Consider the following 20,099-nt stretch of genomic DNA (forward strand, 5'->3'; position numbering starts at 1 on the left):
TGTAGGTGGTGGCTTTTTATAGCCTCATCGGTGTCTTCTTAGGACCGATCCCAAATGGCGACCCTAGGTGAGTCACCATAGCTATGGTGGTGACTCACCATAGAGCTCGACGTGTGGAGGGGCAACTGGTCTTCTAGAAGCTTCAGCGGTGAGGTGGCGTGGCAGTGAAGGTGTCGGTAGCATTTGGTTGGGTCACCTGGCAGTGGAAACGTCGACAGCGACAGTTGGAAGCTGAGGCGGCGACGACTCTAGTTGAGATAGAGTTTAGAAACCTTATTTACATTAGGGTTTGGGTCTTGTTGGGCCATCCGGATTTTGAAAAATGGGCCAGAGTTGGGTCAACTCTTGGGCTTGTAATTATTTATTTAATAATAATAATATTTAATAATAATAATAATAATTTTAAAAATAAAAATGAAAAAAATTAGTGTTTACACATTTGCATATACTCCTATTGGTCCAGATAATTTTTGTTTCCAGCCCAGAATTGAAGCTCAGTCAGCTCCCCTAACGGCACCAACTCCATTTCTTACGGTAAAGCACGAGGACCGAAAGAGTGGATACCTTTTACCAGGCCGAAGCTGTACCTTCTACTACCGCCAACGATGAAGATGTTCGCCAATTTTCAAGCTCCAGCTTTTTTCCTCCAGTTTTCCCGGATCTCGCTATGTTTTTCTAACAACTTGTTCTTTGAACCAACTCTCACAATTCTCTTCGAGCATGTCCTTAACAACTAAACTACACTTCACTTCCACCACTTACCATAGTTTCAACAGCAAATCCAGTAGATTCAGGGGTTACAACACAAAAATCCGACCAAAATCTATTTACAATTTCAATCCTTTAACATTATCTTTTTACCAATCGAAAAGAATGCAAGGTCCGGTTCAGTCTTCTTCAACTTCCGTGATCAAGAGCTCGTTGATCGAGCCTGATGGTGGGATCCTCATCGATTTGGTTGTCCCGGATAGTGAGAGGGAAGCGAAGACGGTTGAGGCCGAGTCGTTGCCAAAGGTGAGGCTAACCAAAATCGATGTGGAGTGGTTGCATGTAATCAGTGAAGGCTGGGCTAGCCCTTTGAAAGGGTTTATGCGGGAAGATGAGTATTTGCAAAGCTTACATTTTAATTATTTGAGATTGAAAGATGGGTCCTTTGTCAACATGTCTCTTCCCATTGTTTTGGCTATTGATGATGAGACTAAGGAGAGAATTGGGTCTTCCTCCGATGTTGGGTTGGTTCGGCCTGACGGAGACTTGATCGCCATTCTCAGGAGGTTCATACTCTTTAATTCCTATTCTTCTTTTAATTTTGAATGTTGTAATCCCATTTTTTCTTTGTAAAAGAAAGTTACAAAAAGGATATAAGGTTGATTTAGAATTTGGCCCCGTTTTCTTTGATGTTAGCATTCGTGGAGCCTTGTCGGTTTATGTACTTCATTGCTCGGTTATGATCTAATTGTCAGCAAGCTTTCAATCCAATGTATTGTTCTTGAAAATAACTTTTAAATGCTACTTAAGTTTTATTGCAGAATTCAAATCTACAAGCATAACAAAGAAGAAAGAGTAGCTAGAACATGGGGAACAACTGCAGCAGGTTTGCCATACGTGGAGGAAGTCATTACTCCGGCTGGAAACTGGCTCATTGGAGGTGATCTGGAAGTTTTGAAACCCATCAAGTATAATGACGGACTTGATTGCTACAGACTTTCCCCCAAGCAACTTAGACAGGAATTTGATAGGCGTAAGGCGGATGCTGTTTTTGCTTTTCAGCTAAGGAATCCTGTCCATAATGGACATGCACTGTTGATGAATGATACTCGGAGGCGACTTTTAGATATTGGTTTCAAGAATCCGATCCTCTTGCTTCATCCTTTAGGTGGTTTCACCAAGGCTGATGATGTGCCCTTGGATGTTCGGATGGAACAACACAGCAAGGTTTTCCCCACCATCCCTTCTGTTTAGCCATTGCTAATGTTATTCTTGTTAAGCTTAATTACTCTAATGACAAGAGATGTGCACATTCTTTAAGTCATTTTGATCTTCTTCCTAGCCCAGTACTTGGACCGAATCATGATAGTTTTCTTGTATGGTGGAATGGAAGTAAATGAATTCTTCTGGTCTTGAAAGTTTCTAATTTCTGTAGGGATTAGCTTCTTTGTTTAAAGTGACATGTGTAATGGAACCACACCAAATAAATTTATTAGGATATCGGAAATTATAGTTGGATTTCATTTATGCTCAGGTCCTAGAAGATGGAGTCCTTGATCCTGAGACTACCATTGTGGCCATATTCCCATCACCTATGCATTATGCAGGTCCAACAGAGGTACAGTGGCATGCCAAGGGAAGGATAAACGCTGGGGCTAATTTCTATATTGTAGGTCGTGATCCTGCCGGCATGGGTCACCCAACAGAGAAGAGGGATTTGTATGACCCTGATCATGGGAAAAAAGTGCTGACTATGGCTCCCGGCTTGGAAAAACTTAACATTTTGCCATTTAGGGTAAGTAACAAACATGCTGGTTTAACATTAGTTTTTGATACTATACACATTTATTATTTGAAACTGTAACATATATGCTGGTTTAACCTTAGTTTTTGATACTTTATGCATTTACCATTCAAAACTCTACTAACTCTTCTTGATTGGCATTTAATTGTTGGTATGGTTAGGCTGTCCTTTTCGGTAGATCTTCAATAAATGAGTTACTCCCCATTTCGGTAGACCTGTTTCTTTCTAGAGACTCCCTGCTACGCAGCCCCAAAATATTTTTAAATACTTATCCATTGAAAGGGGAAAAATCACTATTGATTCTAAGGGAAACGTCTACCACTCATTCAGGACTGGATTTTGTTTAGATGGTGCCTTACATTGTTTTTCTTTTCCTTTTGCACTCATTCTCCTGAGTTATCATATCAGGTCGCAGCTTATGACACAGTGGCAAAGAAGATGGCATTTTTTGATCCTTCACGTGCCAAAGAATTCCTCTTCATCTCAGGAACCAAGGTGAGAGTTAATTTTTTCTAGAATTTGATGTTGTTTCAGGCTTATTTATTTTATAACAATACTAAGAATTGTGCAGAACATATCAAACTGAATTTGATGTTTGTTATTGAGTTAATTGGTCTTGGTTCTCATTCCGTGCTCAAAACTACCTTCATCTAATATGTTTGAGATTCTACAGTGACAGACTACCAAGGGAAACCTGGTCTGCGCAGAAACTTGAGGGAATTAACTTTACTCATTAATTTATATTAGGTCATAACAGATTACCATGGACTGGTTTGGCTTGATTCATTACATTTCAGTTAAAAAAATATTGGTAGTGATACAATGCATGGCATGTGATGGTAGTTTCCGAAGAGTAAGTAGACTTGATAGTCTGGCTGCATGTACCAGTTATTCTGTGCTTATAAAACCTTGTTATTGAAATTTTCCATACAACTGTTTGAAATGTTGTGGCGTTTTCAAACTGTACGTAATTATGATTTGTGCAGTTCTGACCTAACACATTGCTGCAGATGCGAACATATGCAAGAACTGGTGAGAACCCGCCTGATGGTTTTATGTGCCCTGGAGGATGGGAAGTCCTTGTCAAATACTATAAGAGTTTGCAAGCAGAGGAGGCAACACCACAACCAGCCGCTGTATCTTAGATGCATAGCATAATTCAGTAATAGATCTTGCAGCATGTTTTATTACAACAAATAAGGTAAGAGTTTCCTTTGGTTTCAAGTTGAGCACCATTACTCCTAATTTCAGCAGCTCCAGTAAAGAATTCAACATCTCCATGTCCACTTTTATGCCTTTGTTCAACTCTAGGTGGTGATTGTATTTCAATTTTTAATATTGTAGTGAGAAAACAATTGTTAATTCTATTAGTGGAACCGATGCTCAACAGATGTGGCAACCTCTGATGGCTTGTGCTGGTTTGAAATCTGAATGTATTGAAGTACTATTTCTTTTCTCTACTCAATTTCACATTTCCACCTGCATAACTCAAAATAGTCATTATTTTGTCTTGTCGGACCGCCAAGCATCAATTCAAACAATATACATTGATTAGTGTTTCCTTCTTACCTATTGTAGCCAACTTCCACAGTACAGCATTTCATGAAATCCACAGTTGAAATGTCAGACTTTATACGTCTTCCCATGGCTCAAAGACTACCCAACATTCGTCGAAACTTACAAGGTGCAGGGTTAGAACATCCTCTCCCCTGACCCCTACCATCCACAGCTGGCTCGGATCCCTTCCAACAGACCATTTATTAATGCAGTTGTTATGATAGACCATCAATGGAAACATTGACATTATTGTTTCCTTCACCTTACACAGTACATGTGCTTTATCTCTCTGTTTATGGAACATCCGTAAGTCCTTGACGAACGATCCGGATTCATACAGGCTTACCTATGAAATGGGACCATACTTAAGTCACAAATTTAAAGATCCAGTTTTGAATTTCCTTGGTTCTATCGAGCTGCCTGCCTCCAAGGGTCACCGTCCTTGGCTGCCAATATTTTTTTGGTTCCTTAAATTTGAATGGAGCATTGGGTTTTGGCTATTTGCATCTGGTTTGTCAAGCATTCTATATTTACACTGTGATGTCGGTGTCTAGCTTTTTCTTCGGTTTGGAACATGCTTGTAATTGCTGTATCGTGCATAAATTTCTAGTAAACGGTCGACCTCTTTCCCATGCAAATTGCTTGTACGGGTGCTTTGCAGGTACATGGTCACCTCAAACCAATTGCTAACGCAATGCATAGAAATAAAAAAAGCCTCTAGGAATAACAGATTCCTGAGGCAAACCATCAGATGCCAGGAGCATATAATATCCCGTAACGAACACGGTTTAATAATCCTTACTTTAACATATAATTATAATTTTCGAGAGTTAAATGTTAGCTTAATAAGATGAAATGAAACCTTGATCTCAAATGGACCTCACTGTTTCGTCTTGAGAAGTTTTGGGAGGACAAAAACTAGCATGCCCCTAATTCATGTATTTCCCCTTCACGTCTTAACTCTTTACGTGAGGTCATTTTCTTCCACCCGAGAATTAAATATTTCGGCGCGCCTCAGGCGCCGGTGGGCGCGGAGGATATCGCTATTGGAGAGCTGGGCGGAGTGCATAACCAAAAGCCCTCCCGAGCGCACGCTTAAGGCGATTTTTTTTTCAGAGGCTCAGAGCGCACGCTATTGCCGCTTTGGTGGCTAGGGGAATTCTGCCGCCGCTTGGGGAGGATTTTAATTGGAAAAAGGACTTTGCGCTACGTGGGTGGGGTTTAATAAAACAAAAGGGGTGCCGCCGACTGGACAGGTTTCATTAAATAAGGGGTGGATTTTAATAAAACAAAAGGGGATTTATGCTGCAACCGCTTGGGGGATTTTATTTTTTTTAAAGGTGAATTTTAATAAAAATTTGATTATGAATTATTTTAATAAAATTTAAATAATTTTATTTTAATAAAAAATAATTATTTATCAACTCAATATACCTAACTCTGCCTATAATAGAGAAAGAAAAAACTATGACCAAGGGTTTAATAATTTTTTAATGTAAATTATATCGTTTTTCACTGAATTATATTCTCTCTTATTTTCTTCATCTAACTTTTAAATTTTTTAATTTACTTATTAAACTTTTCAAATTTAATCATTTTACTCACCCTGTCGTTAATTATTTAGCGGTGTTATGACATAACACAAAAAATGACAGAAACATCAAAATGACATCATTTTAAAAACTCAAATATACACTAAAATGACGTTGTTACGAATCCATATAAAATATTTTTCTGCTTCATTTTTTTTATTTTTTTCCTTTTTCTTCCCCCACTTTCTTTCTACTTTGTAACCGGTTGCCGTCGTTAGTCACGACACCATCCTCATTTTGATCAACATTGTTGATGATGGTTGTTTGATCTCAAATTTTATGGGTCAATTCATTTCGAACCCGTAAGTCTGAATCTGGTGGTTGTTTCACCGAAAAATGTCATGTGAATCCGAATTGAAATGTTTCGGCTTCCTCATTTTCAATCTCAAATTCATGGACTTCAGAGCAAGTTAATACAAAATGGAGGTCGGATTCGGGCTCACGATGTCGAGGTGAAGCAATCCATAAAATTTGAGACTGAAAGACCACAATTTACGATAGCTGACAGTAGCATCCGACCACCTTCAGTTTTTTTGTTAACGAATTTAAAGAGATAATAGGAGAGTGAGCAAAATAAAAATTGAAAATTGGTAAATTGGGTTAGGAAAATAGGAAAAAGAGTAGGAACAGTGTATTTTTTTTAATATAGTATGTCTGCATACTTTTGTTATTTTTTATTTAAAATATATTAATGACATGACTTGGATCTGGTCTGCCACTTTTGACTTTGATGCCTAGCATGCAACCACAGAGCTAATCTGAAGATTTTTGAAATCCTTTAATTTTCTTAATGCATGGTAGTATCCATTCTTCCATTGCATAGATTCTGTCATTTATTTAGTTATTTTTTGAAAATGTAAGATATGTGATGAAATGCATTTCCTAATTGTCATTGTTGATGGTATACTGGACGGTTGTTAGCCAAGCTAAAATTCGAATGGCTATTGAATGACTGTGTTGTTAGTTGACCTCACTGTAGCTCCGTTTGGAGACTGATTGAAGCCCCTAAACAGTAATTGTGACCTGCTTGAAGTTCAGATTACTTATTAGTTACTTCCAAAGGCATTTGGCCTTTGTATGCGAAATAACTGGCCTTTCGTATATGATATTTTTGCAAGTTCTGCACAGGGTGGGATTGCTGGGGTGGTTATGGTTAGCAGTCCACCCCTGGCCCTTCCAACGTTTTCCACTAATTTCATGTATTTTTTCTGTATTTCAAAGTCTAATAAAATCCTATTAGCAACATATAATAAGTATTGTTGATCTTAAGTCATGTATTTTCTTGTATAGTTGGCAGATGTATGGTCCTGTGGAGTTACCCTTTATGGTATGCTGGTGGGAGCATACCCTTTTGAAGACCAAAAGGACCCTAGGAATTTTCGGAAAACAATTCAGGTAAATTCAAGTCTGCATCTTCTTCATGTATTTTTTATTTAAATATTATCTCCATTCCTTATTATTTTTGGGAAGAGAATAATGGGTGTTCAGTACAAAATTCCAGACTATGTTCATATATCTCAAGATTGCAAGAACCTGCTCTCACGCATATTTGTTGCACATCCATCCAGGGTATGTATCATTTTAAGTTAATTGATAAAGCACTGCAATTGCAACACATCTATGCTTTTGCTATATGATTACTGACATTGTCTAAAACCTTAAAAGCATGTACCAGACAATATAGGTAAGTTAGTAGCCCTCTCATTGTTACTCTTTGATTAACGAAAACTTTTAATTCCAATGGGAGAGGACAAAGAAACCTAGTGCATTATCTTGGAATAACTAGTATTATTGGAGGAACTAGGAAGAATAGATTGCCAAAATTAAATGTTTTCCTCTCAGCATCTTTTGATCTATTTCATTCTCTTAACCTTGCTCCATCTTCTACCGTATTAAGCATCGTGATGCATATACAATATCTTGTTATAACTATTAGCACAGCGACCCAACTTCAAGACAATTGGTTTTGGGTAGAAATCTAATTGATATGCAGCTGCTGATCTTCTGGTTGCATAAAAATGATGTTGCCTTTATTCGTTTGGTATAATGAGAAAAAATTTTCCTAACATTTGATCAAATAGTCACTTTGGTCCAAATTCTTTTTTTGAAGCATTTTGACCCCAACGTTTCATTTTGGGCCAAAAATGCCATTCCATGGATGAAAACCATTACTAAACAAACGATCGACCCTCTAAAATAGAGGCCTTTTTTCTCTAAAATAAAATTTTGGGGGTCAAAATGCTAAAAAAATAGAAATCAAAGTGACTATTTAATCAAACATTAGAGGATTTTTTGACTCTATACCTATTCGTTTTATTACCTGGTACTATAGTATGTTTTTTTCACCTCAGTTGGTTTGCTAAATATTGAATGTATTTGTGATGACTATTGAATGTTTATCACCAATGGTAGCATCAGAGTAGCCTGGATTTGTGATGTTGATTGCATGTTTAATGGACCAAATATTTGGAGGTTCATTTATTGAAATTTCAGATGTTAACTATTTGCCTTTTCCTTTTTGTTTCAGAGGATCACACTTAAGGAAATAGAAAAACATCCTTGGTTTTTGAATAACTTGCCGAGAGAGCTAACAAACACAGCACAAGCTACTTATTACCGAAGCGATAACCCTACATTTTCTCTTCAAAGTGTGGATGAGATAATAAAAATCGTGGAAGAGGCAAGAAGTCCACCTCCGGCATCAGTGCCTGTCAAGGGCTTTGGTTGGGAACAAGACGAGGATGAAGAAGAAGACATCGACGATGAAGTGAAAGAAGACGATGAAGAAGATGAATACGATAAGCGGGTCAAGGAAGTCCATGCAAGTGGAGAATTCCAAATCTAGCAAGCAATGCAACCTTCATCCAACTGTTGTGAGATTATAGTCTTTCCATTTATGATTGTAAGATTGTTCAATAGCCAATAACTGTTGTTTCATTGCTAAAAATATCGATGTTCCGAACTACAAGACCTCAAACATTAGCACTTAATAACACCCCAATTTTTTCCCAAATTTGAAACCCTAGAATTTGGGAATTTTCCCTTAAATCTCTAATTTTAATATAGTGACCTTTTCGTAAATAATCAAAAAATTTATTCTATTTTGAAAATAATAAAATTTGTAGGGACTTAATTTGTGATTTACCCATTTCTTTTATAACACAAACTCGCCGAGCCTGTTGCTTTTTTACACGGCCGCTCTCCCTCAACTCTTTTACTTTTCGTTTGTTTTACGCCGCTCACGTCCTTGCCGTTTGTTCTCGTCGTCGTTCATCTCGAAGGGAGTCATCGGTGTAGCAATCGTCTCGCCACTACCTCTCGACGCCACCCCGCCTCCCCTGTTGCCAATCTTTTTCCCTTATGTTACCTCAGAGCTAGGTTTTTGTCCAATCTAAAGGATCAGCTTATTCTGACAGACCATGGCGAAACGTACGGATCCGGCCGCCAAAAGCATAAGGGGAACGAACCCTTAAAACCTTATCGAGAAGATTGTACGCTCGAAGATTTACCAGAATACCTACTGGAAGGAGCAGTGTTTCGGGCTGACGGCGGAGACGCTGGTTGACAAGGCAGTGGAGCTGTATCACATTGGCGGAACTTACGGCGGTAATCGAAAGCCCACTCCCTTCATGTGCCTCTTCATGAAAATGCTCCAAATTCAACCCGAAAAGGACATAGTCGTCGAATTCATCAAAAACGACGATTACAAGTTAGTTTCTGAAAAACATTCTATTTTCTTTTTTCCCCTTTTGCTTGTTTCAATTTCACTAAATATTATGTGGAAATTAATTTCAGGTATGTAAGGGTTATGGGAGCTTTTTATTTGCGTCTTACGGGGATTGATTCCGACATTTATCGTTATTTAGAGCCTTTGTACAACGATTATCGGAAAGTAAGGCGAAAATCACCTTATGGAAGTAAGTTTTTTTTCCTTTTTCTTTACTTGATTTTTCTTTTCAATTTTATTCTGCATCTATTGCCTTGCGTATCAGTTTTAATGTTTAGATGGGTTTATTAATTGTTGTCATCTTGGATGGTCTTTAATGTATCAGATTTCATTTTGACTCATGTTGATGAGGTGATTGACGAACTTCTCACAACAGATTATTCTTGTGTTATTGCCCTACCGCGTATTAAGAAAAGTTAAAGGTTTACTTTTTCTTTCTCATGGCCAGTTATTGATTTCTTTGCTTATTTGATTAACATTATCGAAGTCAAATCTCTTTTCAATGGGAATTGTATATGTTAAGAGAGCTTAGCGGACATATTTGTGTTTTTGATACGTCACTCTCTTTGAAGATTAAGTTCGTTATGTATGTTTCAACAGGTGGACCCTTGAATCGCTTGGTGCACTGGATGCACGAAAAAGTGTGCTGGAAGATGATTTTGAGGAGGAGGAAGAGAAGGATGAGATTGAGCAAGATGGTTTAGAAGAGGATGTGGCTCTTGAAAAGGTTTATAGAGGAGTACTATTTTCATTGATTGATTATGTAGCTTCACTATTCTGATACTTACTTTCATTTTAGCAGGATTATTACCAAGGGAGGAGCCCTGCAAGAGATAGAGAAAGAGATTATAGATGAGACAGTCATAGACACAGGTACCTTCCTTCAAGTTTTTTTTTTTGTTCTTGTACATATTAGTTTTCCAGAACTTTTGAGGATAAAACAATAAAAGAATATGAGATTGTTAGTGTTTTTCTCAAGATGATGAACAAACAACTAACCGGGCACCTAGCTTAGGGCTAATAAAACATAATGGGAGCCTTATTATTTATTCCACGTATGAACATTAATATTTTTTTTGAAGATTCCACGTATGAACATTAACATGCACCTACTTGGGGCTAATTTGGATAAACATCACTTCAGTTGTAGACTGTTCTTTCCCGTTTACCATTTTGCAGCTTTTTAGCTTTGTAACAGCTGACAGGCAGGCTTGCTGCTTACTTTAACCATTTAGCACAAGAAAAAACTAATTGAGTCATGAGTGGAAGCTGTTGGATGAATATGGTTCCTATTTGCGTAGGCATAATTGTTCCAACGTTGTGTTTCCCCTATGGCATTTAAAGCCATAGATGGGTTGAAAAGCTTCCTTTTAAATTTTTATGTGGTCTTGCCAGGTTTCTCTGCACTGACAGTGTGCAGCGAGAAGTATGATAGATCATACAATTAAGCATTAGGTTCATATTTGGCTTGCATTTATACGGTCATATTTTAGTTTGTGAATGGTCTTTATTACTTGAAACATTTTTTTAAAGGTTATCGTGTGACTTACATGACAGTATGACACTTAAGAACTTTGGATGGTTGGTTGGTCACTTCTGGTTGTAATCTTTGATGAAGCTTTGTACAACTTGCATCAAATGTTCAAGTTATGATGGGTTCATACCTTTCTTTGTGGGGGTTTTGTTATCGATTTGTTTTTACAAGCATCAATTTGAAGTAGAAAACACTAAAACACGCATAATGTTGTTTCTTTCCCTTTCCACAGCGATAGAGACTATGATAGAGAAAGGGGAAGTGGCCGTGAGAGAGATAGGGATAGGGACAGAGATAGGGATCATTATCGCCTGAGAGAGGAAAAGGAGTATGGCTATGAGAGGGATCGAGATTGAGTGAGGGAAGGTAGGGAGCGTGATAGGCGAGACAGGGAACGTGGCAGACGAAGGAGCCATTCAAGGAGTCGTAGTAGGAGTAGGGACAGGAAGAGACATGCTCATTGCAGCATGAGTCCTAGAAGGCATGAAGCAGAGGATGGCAATCCTCCAGAAGAGTCGAAGAAGAGGAAGGGAAACAAGGAAAAGAAGGACGATGGAACGGACCACCCAGATCCAGAGATTGCGGAAGCCAGCAGGATTCGAGCATCCCTTGGTTTGAAACCATTGAAATTGTAAGCATTTTAGATTTTATATGCGGCAATATTAACCTTTATGTTGTATGCACATTGGTGTTATTGTCTTATTATCCAGTACATGGCTACGTGGGAGTCAGAATCAGATGATGATGATGATAACCATCTCTTTGATGTACTTCTTGCGTTTTGCGCGTTACTTTCTCATTTTGGTATTTTATTTATTCTAGGATTAGAGTGAAAAAATGAAAGATGGAAAATTGAACAGGTAAAATAGTGAAAAGATGACATATATATACTATATTTTCTTTGATGCACCATAGGAAAGATGTAAAATTAAAATAAAATGTAAATTTCTTTTCATTTATTATTTGGTTGAGTTGAAAAATGGAAGAAAATAAAATTAAGATTCTTGAAAAATGGAAAATGTATTTTACAAAATACTTTCATATGAATTTGTTTATTGAAAACAGAACCCCACAATTATAAGATTATAAGACAATATTTAAAGGATAAATCTGCGAGACAACCCAACCGAGAGAAGACAAACATTACCAGATGAGCCATGGCTCTGCAAAAGTACGATTCAAAGTTGGATTTTTGTGAGTGTGATTTGATCGATCTTAGTAAGAAGTAGACATGAAGAACCGAGAAAAGAAAAGAAAATCTTAAAAGCTATAGATTAGTGAGAAGTTGGTAAAACTTTTTTGTTACATTTTTGTTCTATTTTAATAATCGATATTTTTAATGGAACTAACATTTTGATGTAAATAAGATAATGATTTAAATCTTAAATGACAAAACGTTTTGAAAAGTATTTTGGGTAGCTTAGTATAAAATGTATAATTTAGGGATAATAATATATTTAAGTTTTTATTTATTTATGATGACGTGGTGTGTTCTAATTGTTCGTCGATTGTTTATTGGAGTTAAAATTTCAGGACAAATAGATAACGATTTAAACTTCGAAAAGTAAAAAAGTTTTGAAAAATATTTTTGAAAATATGCAGCTTAGTTCTTTGGTTTTGATTTGAAAAATTATTTTTCTCAGAAAAGAAATATGGATGTAAAATTCATTGGTTTACATGTTGCATGTTGCATGTTGCATGTTGCATGTTGCATGTTTTAGTGTTTTCTATTTCAATTGATGCTTGTAAAGACAAATCGATAACAAAAACACCCCCCACAAAAAAAGGTATGAACATTTGATGCAAGTTGTACAAAGCTTCATTAAAGATTACAATCAGAAGTGACCAACCAACCATCCAAGGTTCTTAAGTGTACTACTATACTAAAAAAATTGGCTAAACTCTCGAGATAACGTTCTCGAACAAATTATTTCACGAGATAATGCTCTCCCAATATTAATTGCTCAAATAGGGTGAAATCTATAGTGTTGGCCGTAGGTCGCCATGTCTTCCGGGCGACCTACTACGTGGCCAGCCATACACGTCCCCAAGCATAGGTTGCCATGCCCTCCGGGCGACCTTGTAGGTCGCCATGCACTCCCTCTTGCTCCTCGCGCACTCCCTCCTGCTCCTCGCGTGATTCCTCTTGACCTCGAATGCCCTCGCATAGCTCGGTCGGATGCCCTCGGTTGGATGACCTCGGATGCCCAGCGTGTTGGAACGTGCATGGCACATGCAATCTCTCTCATAGCTCGCCGGGAAGACATGGCGACCTAGTAAGTCGCCCGGATGGCATGGCGACCTACGGCCAACACTGTAGATTTCACCATATTTGAGCAATTAATCTTGGAAGAGCATTATCTCGTGAAATAATTTGTTCGAGAACGTTATCTCGAGAGTTTAGTCAAAAAAAAATTACTAAACCCCTGGCTAGAGTTTTTTTCTTTCTCTATTATAGGGAGGGTTGGGTATATTGAGTTGATAAATATTTATTTTTTTAATTAAACTCGCCCAAGCGGCGGCACCCTCCTTTTTTTTTTAATTAAAATACTCCAACTCCAAGCGGCGGCAGAAATCCCCTCACCACAGAAGAGGCAAAAACGTGCGCTCTGCGCCTCTGAAAAAGGCGCCTTAAGCGCGCGCTTGGGAGGGCTTTTGGCTATACGCCCTGCCCAGCTCTCCAATAGCGACTTCCTCGGCGCTCACTGGCGCCCGGCGCGCCTGGGTGTGCCTTTTCAAACTAAGCTCTCAAACCTCCATTAAAACAGTCACCACCGTTCGACTTTTGGGAAAATTTTGGACTCATCGTCATATTCAAGAACGGAGGCACAATTTTATGCCATGATGTGAACCTAATAGAAAATATAAAAAAATATTTAAACTAATAAAATTTTTGAAATTTTGGAAGAGTCCCCTCAATCCATCTCTTTTAGTACGAATATCCGGTTTTTTAGTTTTCATCCCACGTTTAGTAAACAAATTAATTTCAATCACAGAACATGGTGGTGTGCCCTTTGGTCGATGAGTTCTGACTTTTTTTCGAGTACAAGCCCTTCGATGCAATCCATTGAATCTGTTGATGAACTACCAATAGTTATTATGATCAGATTCACCCCACATTCAACATTTGTTGATTCTAGTTATAACCAAAAGTGGAACCAAAATTCGGTTTGGGAAGTTAAGAATACGAGGAAATTATACAGAGACACGCTATTTGTCTTTAAACCAAAGCACGTATGCTCTCAAAACATTAAAACAATACATTAATTAGACAACGAGATTCAGGTACGATCAATGTACTAATACATAGCTAAATTTAGAGTGGGTATACGGGCTACCCGCCCGTTTAGCCCACGGATTTTGATAGTGCGGACTTAAACGGAGCGGGTTAAAAAATTCGTATTCATTAACGGTTTTGAATTTTAAGGCCCGCGGTCCGTCCATTTAACCCGCGGGCTAAACGGGTTTACCCGCGGCCCGTTTAATAAAAATAATTTTAAATACTTTAAATGCAATAAAAAATAATGTTTTAACTTACTACACCTTTAAAAATAATCGAATAACTTGAAAAGGAAGGTAACACCATCAAAATAATAAATAATATTTAATTTTTATTTTAAATAGCCGGAAATGATTATAAAATAATATTTTTTTTTAATTTTTTTAATCATTAATACATACATATATATATATATATATATATATATATATATATATATATATATATATATATATGATATAATTACTTAAACTCAAATTAAAAAAACAATATTTACTTATATCACCAAATTGAAAAACAAATAAAATAATAACCACATTACACTTTTATAAAACACGATTATTCAAGGCTATAATATGAAGACACAGAAGTGTCTGAATTCTGAAAGCAGAAATTCAAACATTAAAATTCAACAAAGTCAAAACATTATACAAATCTAACAAGAAAGTTGTCAAGTGATCTTAATAATTGTATTTTATGGATACTTTAGAGAAAGACTAAAACATAATATGAAAATATAAAATAAAATACTTACAGTATAAGAGTAAATTTGAAAGATACAGTTATACTAAAATTGATAAAATATAAGTAATTAATTTGTTAAAATATATTTATTTTGTAAAAATCTTTAAAAGTTGAAAAATATGTTTTCAATTTTTTCTTTTATTTTTCTTTCTTATTTTTAATCCAAATATTACGTGTCATGTGATATATTATTAGAATATCACGTGGCTTTTTATAATTAAAGAACAAAATTGATAACATACTTCATGAAAAAAAATAAAGGTCAATTAAATAAAAAAAATCTTTAAATACCAAAATGATAATGATATATATTTAAATGAAAAAATACCAAACAACGGTAAAATTATGACAAACGCCCTAATAAATTTAAGAACTACAATAGTTATAAGTAACATCATATTTATAGGTAATTTATTTTCTTTTTCTATAAAATTCTTTAAGTTTATTTTATCTAAAATTTTATGAATTTTAAATTAAGCGGGCTTTAGCGGGCTTTAGCGGGTTTCGCGGGTAGCCCGCGGTTATACCCATTAAACCTGCGGGTTTAACGGTCCAGGCTAAAAAACTCGCAATTTAAACGATCTTCAATTTTTGAGGCCCGAAACCCGCACGAGTCGCGGGTTAAACGGGTAGCCCGCGGGCCTTAGCCCATATACCCAGCTCTATAGCTAATGCCATCGCTACCAAACGAAAAACATTACTGATAACAAGGGTAATAACTATATATGATTAAAACGAAGGGGAAGATTTTCAAAAGGGTACAGAACAGTGCAAGACGTACGTAGCCGTAAAAGAGCATTAACCAGAGCATAATTTTCGTAGAAACTGAGACCACGTGTGGCGGTTTCTGGACCTTAGAACATGGGGAAATTAAAGAGAGAAAGAGTTTGTGGTGCCATGGATCATAAGGAGGGAGAGCAAGTGGTTCTCATTTAATTTGAAATTTATGATCTGATTATGACTATGCTCATATTTGGTAGTTCCATCTGCAACTGCAAGCCTCGCTCAAGGACCACCATTACCAAAGTCCATAAATGTTCATATACCAAGAGATCTGCAAGAAAAAGAAACTCTTTATTTCCATAATATGCATGATTAATGCAATTGAGAATATGATATGGGATTCAAATGTGCTCAAACTGTATCAAACAATCACACGTGCTACTGAAAGTTTTAGTATTTGAAATGAGCATGGGATTATGTTTAGGAACAGCCAATGTCTTCTCTCTTGACCTGCCCTTATTTTTCAACACTGTATGGTCCAGTGGGGCAGTTTCTATCCTCCCAATCTCACCATTTTTTTAATTGTTAAGGCGCAATTTGCTATGGCACATTGGCAACTAAGGTTGGGAGTTCCTGATTCATTGAATAATTGCCAAAATTAGGACAAATAGAAACCATGGTTACATATTTCGATAAGATTGCTTGATTTCTGGACACCAACTTTGACTAGTTCTACTCGTGTAATAACTATCTAATTAGTAATTCCCTTTTAAGATTTACTAGCTAACCTAAACCAACCAAAATCATACATAGGAAAATGAAGGGGGGTGGGCTAGTCCTCGAGTAATAGAGTACAGTAGCATAGGGACGGTTGAAGCCCAACGAGAGGGAAAGCTGGACCATGGTGTCTTTATGTAGGGCAACAGACAACAAGTTGGAGTAATCCCAATGACTCCATGTTAACTCGTACAAACCCAAAAAACACCCATGGTCTGTCCTTTGTCCCCACAAGGCCGCAACCTCACATGACTTTGTTTCTCCATCCTTTTCAAACTCTATTACCTAACCATATAAATATATGTATATATATATATCCCCCTTCCATTCCATCCTTCATCACTTCTCTCTTAACTCTCCTCTCAAATCTAAACCCCAAAAGTTTTTTACACCAGAAATTCAAAGAAGATGGCTATCAGGAAATCAAACAAGTTGCCTCAGACAGCAGCCATCAAGCAAATCCTAAAGAGGTGCTCCAGCTTAGGAAAGAAACAAAGCTACGAAGATGAGCAGGGACTCCCTTTGGATGTCCCGAAAGGCCATTTCGTTGTATATGTGGGTGAAAACAGAAGCAGATACATTATCCCCATCTCTTTCTTGAACCGACCCGAGTTTCAGAGCTTGCTTCATCAAGCTGAAGAAGAATTTGGGTTTGATCACGAGAGGGGACTCACCATTCCTTGTGAAGAAGATGTTTTCCAGTCTCTGACATCCATGCTCAGATGATAAAAGGACAAATTATATGAAACAGTTTTTGGAGAATACGATTAAGATGAAGCTGCTTCATTTCTTCTCTCATCAGAATTTCTCCTTCGTATCTTCTTTTTCCTTTTTTACCAAGTTGTTTAAACTCTAACACGAAAACCCATAAATGTTATTTAATTTATGTGTGTTTTTAGACTTGTATATCAACTGCCAATGTACCCTGTACCCTGTCACCTGTGAGGAAAGGGAACTAAATATCAAGGATATTTGGCTTTACCCATCGTCTCATTTATCTTATTTTCACTGCATATTTGTTATGTCTCCTAGTATTCGGTTTATTTTTAGACCCGAGTCTACGTATGTTTTAGAAGAGATCATGAAACCAAACCCAAAAGAATTCTGAAAGGAAATTACAATTATGGTTTTCCAACTTGCAATCGTAATCCCTATGCGAGTTTGAGTTCTTTTCCCACAACATGTGTGCGGACTGCAGAATACTCTGCCCACTTGATTCCATCAGAAATGCAGTTTTTTCTTCTTTTTTCACATTCAGTTTTACTGATCATTTCACCTCTACAATATATGTTTGAACCAAAATCACTAAACAACGTTCAACATCCATCTGGAAGAATTTATTGAAGAACCTCGATGAAAGAAAAGAGTGTTATTCTCCTTATTTTATTAACGGTGGATCCATATTTTAAATTTTTTAATTAGTTATCTATTTACTGATAACGACTACCTAAAGTTTTATTTATGCCTACTAAATATTTCTCGATCCGCTAATGTATGCAGGATGTGTATGCATTGTCGGTAGTTAAGAAGAATTCTAAATATATATTATCTTGTAATTACTCTATACCGCAAACTGGACGGTTCGGATTGCAGATGATGTTTTTGATAAATATAATAACACTGTGACATAACGTTTTCCACAATGGCGATGCAGGGTTAAAATTCTAAAAAAATTTTATTTGTTGCATTGGACCACCTTTAACATAAAAAAAACCCTGCTACTACTACTTATCGACCAGAGACTACGATCCTTAGATGGCAATGGTCGACATCAACCAATGCCATTTTCATGCTGTTTCTACCTATTGACTTTCGTTACAGATAATCCCAAAGAGTGACACATAATTTTCAATTCAACTGGTATGAACAGTTCTTTATATATATATATATATGAAAAACTTTTAGAAAATAAATTGTTTCAAGTAGGCTAATTATTTTGAGAGTACATTTTAAAAATATTATATATAATTATAAGAAATACTTGTGTTGGTTGGTGTAAACAGTTTTGTTTAGGGAAGTTAGGCTTCATCTATTCAGTTGGTTCACTGCTATCTGCCTATCTTTGAATTAATTAGTTCAGAGGCAACTCATTACCATAACTATAATGTAGCTAAATTATATAAGCATATATTATAAGTTGTAAAGTTAATAATAGAAAGGGCGTGGATTATATATAATCAGTAGTAATACTCCATGTGATCTTGTATTATATCAAATCAAGTGGTTGCAATGTCGCTTTATATATTTCTGATAATGACTACTGCATTATACTGAATTTGAAGCCTAATGGCATTCTTGATTTCCACCTAAACCGTGATTAGCAACTTGCCAGATACATTAATACCTACTCAGAGCTAGCTACGAACCTTATCTTATATAGTTATAATCAAACTGCTGTACTTCAAATAATAATAATAATAATGATAAAGAGAAGAAAGGGTTCTTTAAAAAATATCTAAAATATATACGTCTAATAATAGTGTAGGTCTTTATGTAAATTTAAATATTAAATAAACTAGATATAAGTTTAGAAAGATTTTTTTTCAGTTTCAAATAGTTGGGGTTTCCGAATAGAAGTGTTTAGGGTTTAAATACCCAATTGGAGTATAACAACAACGTAGCGGTAGCGGTAGCGGTAGTTGTAGTGGTGATAAAGAAAAGGTTTAAAACTGACCCAAAATGAAGGAAGAGTATCATAGGTGGATAAATAAACCTAGGTTTAAAAATAAAGTGTGGATGGGTGGCTGATATTATTTTGGTGGATCCACGGCCGCCGCCACATTGCATGGATGCTAGTTGCTCCACTGAATGTTGGGGTAATTATTTCACTGTTTTCTAGCGTATTTTCAAATTGTAGCAACTCAGGACAGGGAAGGGCATCCACTAATGTCGGGAGGTGGGGTGGCCTGTAGCCTGCAGGTGTAGGGTTAACATGTTGTAATTGGTTCAACGATATTTAGGGTTTTGAAGCTTTCCATTCACCATCGAAACACCAACTATATCTTATATTCCTATTTCCTACCAACAAGGATGGTACAAAAACTTCCTCTTACTACTATCACTCCATCAAAATATCTTGAAAGGTATCATTTCACACGTATATCATTCTTTGTTGTCAAAAACTAGTTACATGTATGATACAGCTTGAATATCTGTCATTTTTTAATTATTGAATCTAAATTAATAAATTTATAACAAATAATATATGCATAAATAATATATTCAAATAATGGATACTCAATGGTGTCTATTTATCTTCGATTCGAATCTATAACAAATAATAATTTTAACATTTTATAAGGTTCAAATAATTATTGAAAACCAAAATGGCAGAAGTGATTAGATCAAAACATTATTGGATGCCAGTTTTGTCTGAATTATACCGCTGATTCTTATGAACTACAAGCATTTTATAAGGAAATACCTTAAAACCCGAAAGGTTCAAATCTGGGTTTGAGTCCTCCTCTTGGAGATTTATGATTGTTTTGACCAAGAAAAAGGAAAGGCTTGGAGCTCAATGGTCAATTCTCTTTGGTCAACCTCCACAATAATGAACTTCTAATAGACTTCTCGAAAGAAAGAAAAAATCATTACAAACTTGAAGTTTTCTTGTCCATGAAGACATTTTATAATGCATTATCATGCATTCAGAA

The 20,099-nt window shown here is 36.4% G+C and overlaps 3 protein-coding genes and 1 pseudogene across 3 annotated transcripts; all 4 read left to right on the forward strand.

Moving 5' to 3' along the window:
• Nucleotides 1–509: 509 nt before the first annotated feature.
• Nucleotides 510–3,962, forward strand: LOC120189938 (ATP sulfurylase 2-like). The gene is made up of 5 exons (XM_039193068.1): nucleotides 510–1,274; nucleotides 1,530–1,935; nucleotides 2,243–2,503; nucleotides 2,921–3,007; nucleotides 3,523–3,962. Exons 1-5 carry the CDS (start codon nucleotides 721–723, stop codon nucleotides 3,655–3,657), a joined length of 1,443 nt encoding a protein of 480 aa, XP_039048999.1. The 5' UTR covers nucleotides 510–720; the 3' UTR covers nucleotides 3,658–3,962.
• A 3,028-nt stretch (nucleotides 3,963–6,990) lies between these two features.
• On the forward strand, nucleotides 6,991–8,585 carry LOC120189982 (serine/threonine-protein kinase SAPK7-like). Its single transcript, XM_039193115.1, has 3 exons — nucleotides 6,991–7,056; nucleotides 7,132–7,230; nucleotides 8,189–8,585. Exons 1-3 carry the CDS (start codon nucleotides 6,991–6,993, stop codon nucleotides 8,504–8,506), a joined length of 483 nt encoding a protein of 160 aa, XP_039049046.1. The 3' UTR covers nucleotides 8,507–8,585.
• Nucleotides 8,586–8,902: 317 nt separating this feature from the next.
• Nucleotides 8,903–11,692, forward strand: LOC120189981 (annotated as a pseudogene).
• A 4,940-nt stretch (nucleotides 11,693–16,632) lies between these two features.
• Nucleotides 16,633–17,369, forward strand: LOC120190194 (auxin-responsive protein SAUR50-like). The gene has a single exon (XM_039193307.1). It carries the CDS (start codon nucleotides 16,855–16,857, stop codon nucleotides 17,170–17,172), a length of 318 nt encoding a protein of 105 aa, XP_039049238.1. The 5' UTR covers nucleotides 16,633–16,854; the 3' UTR covers nucleotides 17,173–17,369.
• The last annotated feature ends 2,730 nt before the right edge of the window (nucleotides 17,370–20,099 follow it).

This window comes from Hibiscus syriacus, unplaced genomic scaffold, assembly GCF_006381635.1.
Source record: "Hibiscus syriacus cultivar Baekdansim isolate YM2019G1 unplaced genomic scaffold, ASM638163v2 tig00116962_pilon, whole genome shotgun sequence".
In the NCBI taxonomy this organism is placed as follows: Eukaryota; Viridiplantae; Streptophyta; class Magnoliopsida; order Malvales; family Malvaceae; genus Hibiscus; species Hibiscus syriacus.

What these genes read in the sequence shown, in the direction of transcription:
- LOC120189938 (XM_039193068.1), top strand. Translation starts at nt 721, where the DNA reads ATGTCCTTAACAACTAAACTACACTTCACTTCCACCACTTACCATAGT. An exon ending in TTAACATTTTGCCATTTAGG is followed by an intron (nt 2,504 to 2,920) that starts GTAAGTAACAAA and finishes TTATCATATCAG; the next exon opens with GTCGCAGCTTATGACACAGT. An exon ending in TCTTCATCTCAGGAACCAAG is followed by an intron (nt 3,008 to 3,522) that starts GTGAGAGTTAAT and finishes ACATTGCTGCAG; the next exon opens with ATGCGAACATATGCAAGAAC.
- LOC120189982 (XM_039193115.1), top strand. Translation starts at nt 6,991, where the DNA reads ATGCTGGTGGGAGCATACCCTTTTGAAGACCAAAAGGACCCTAGGAAT. An exon ending in ATTTTCGGAAAACAATTCAG is followed by an intron (nt 7,057 to 7,131) that starts GTAAATTCAAGT and finishes ATTTTTGGGAAG; the next exon opens with AGAATAATGGGTGTTCAGTA. An exon ending in TTGTTGCACATCCATCCAGG is followed by an intron (nt 7,231 to 8,188) that starts GTATGTATCATT and finishes TTTTTGTTTCAG; the next exon opens with AGGATCACACTTAAGGAAAT.
- LOC120190194 (XM_039193307.1), top strand. Translation starts at nt 16,855, where the DNA reads ATGGCTATCAGGAAATCAAACAAGTTGCCTCAGACAGCAGCCATCAAG.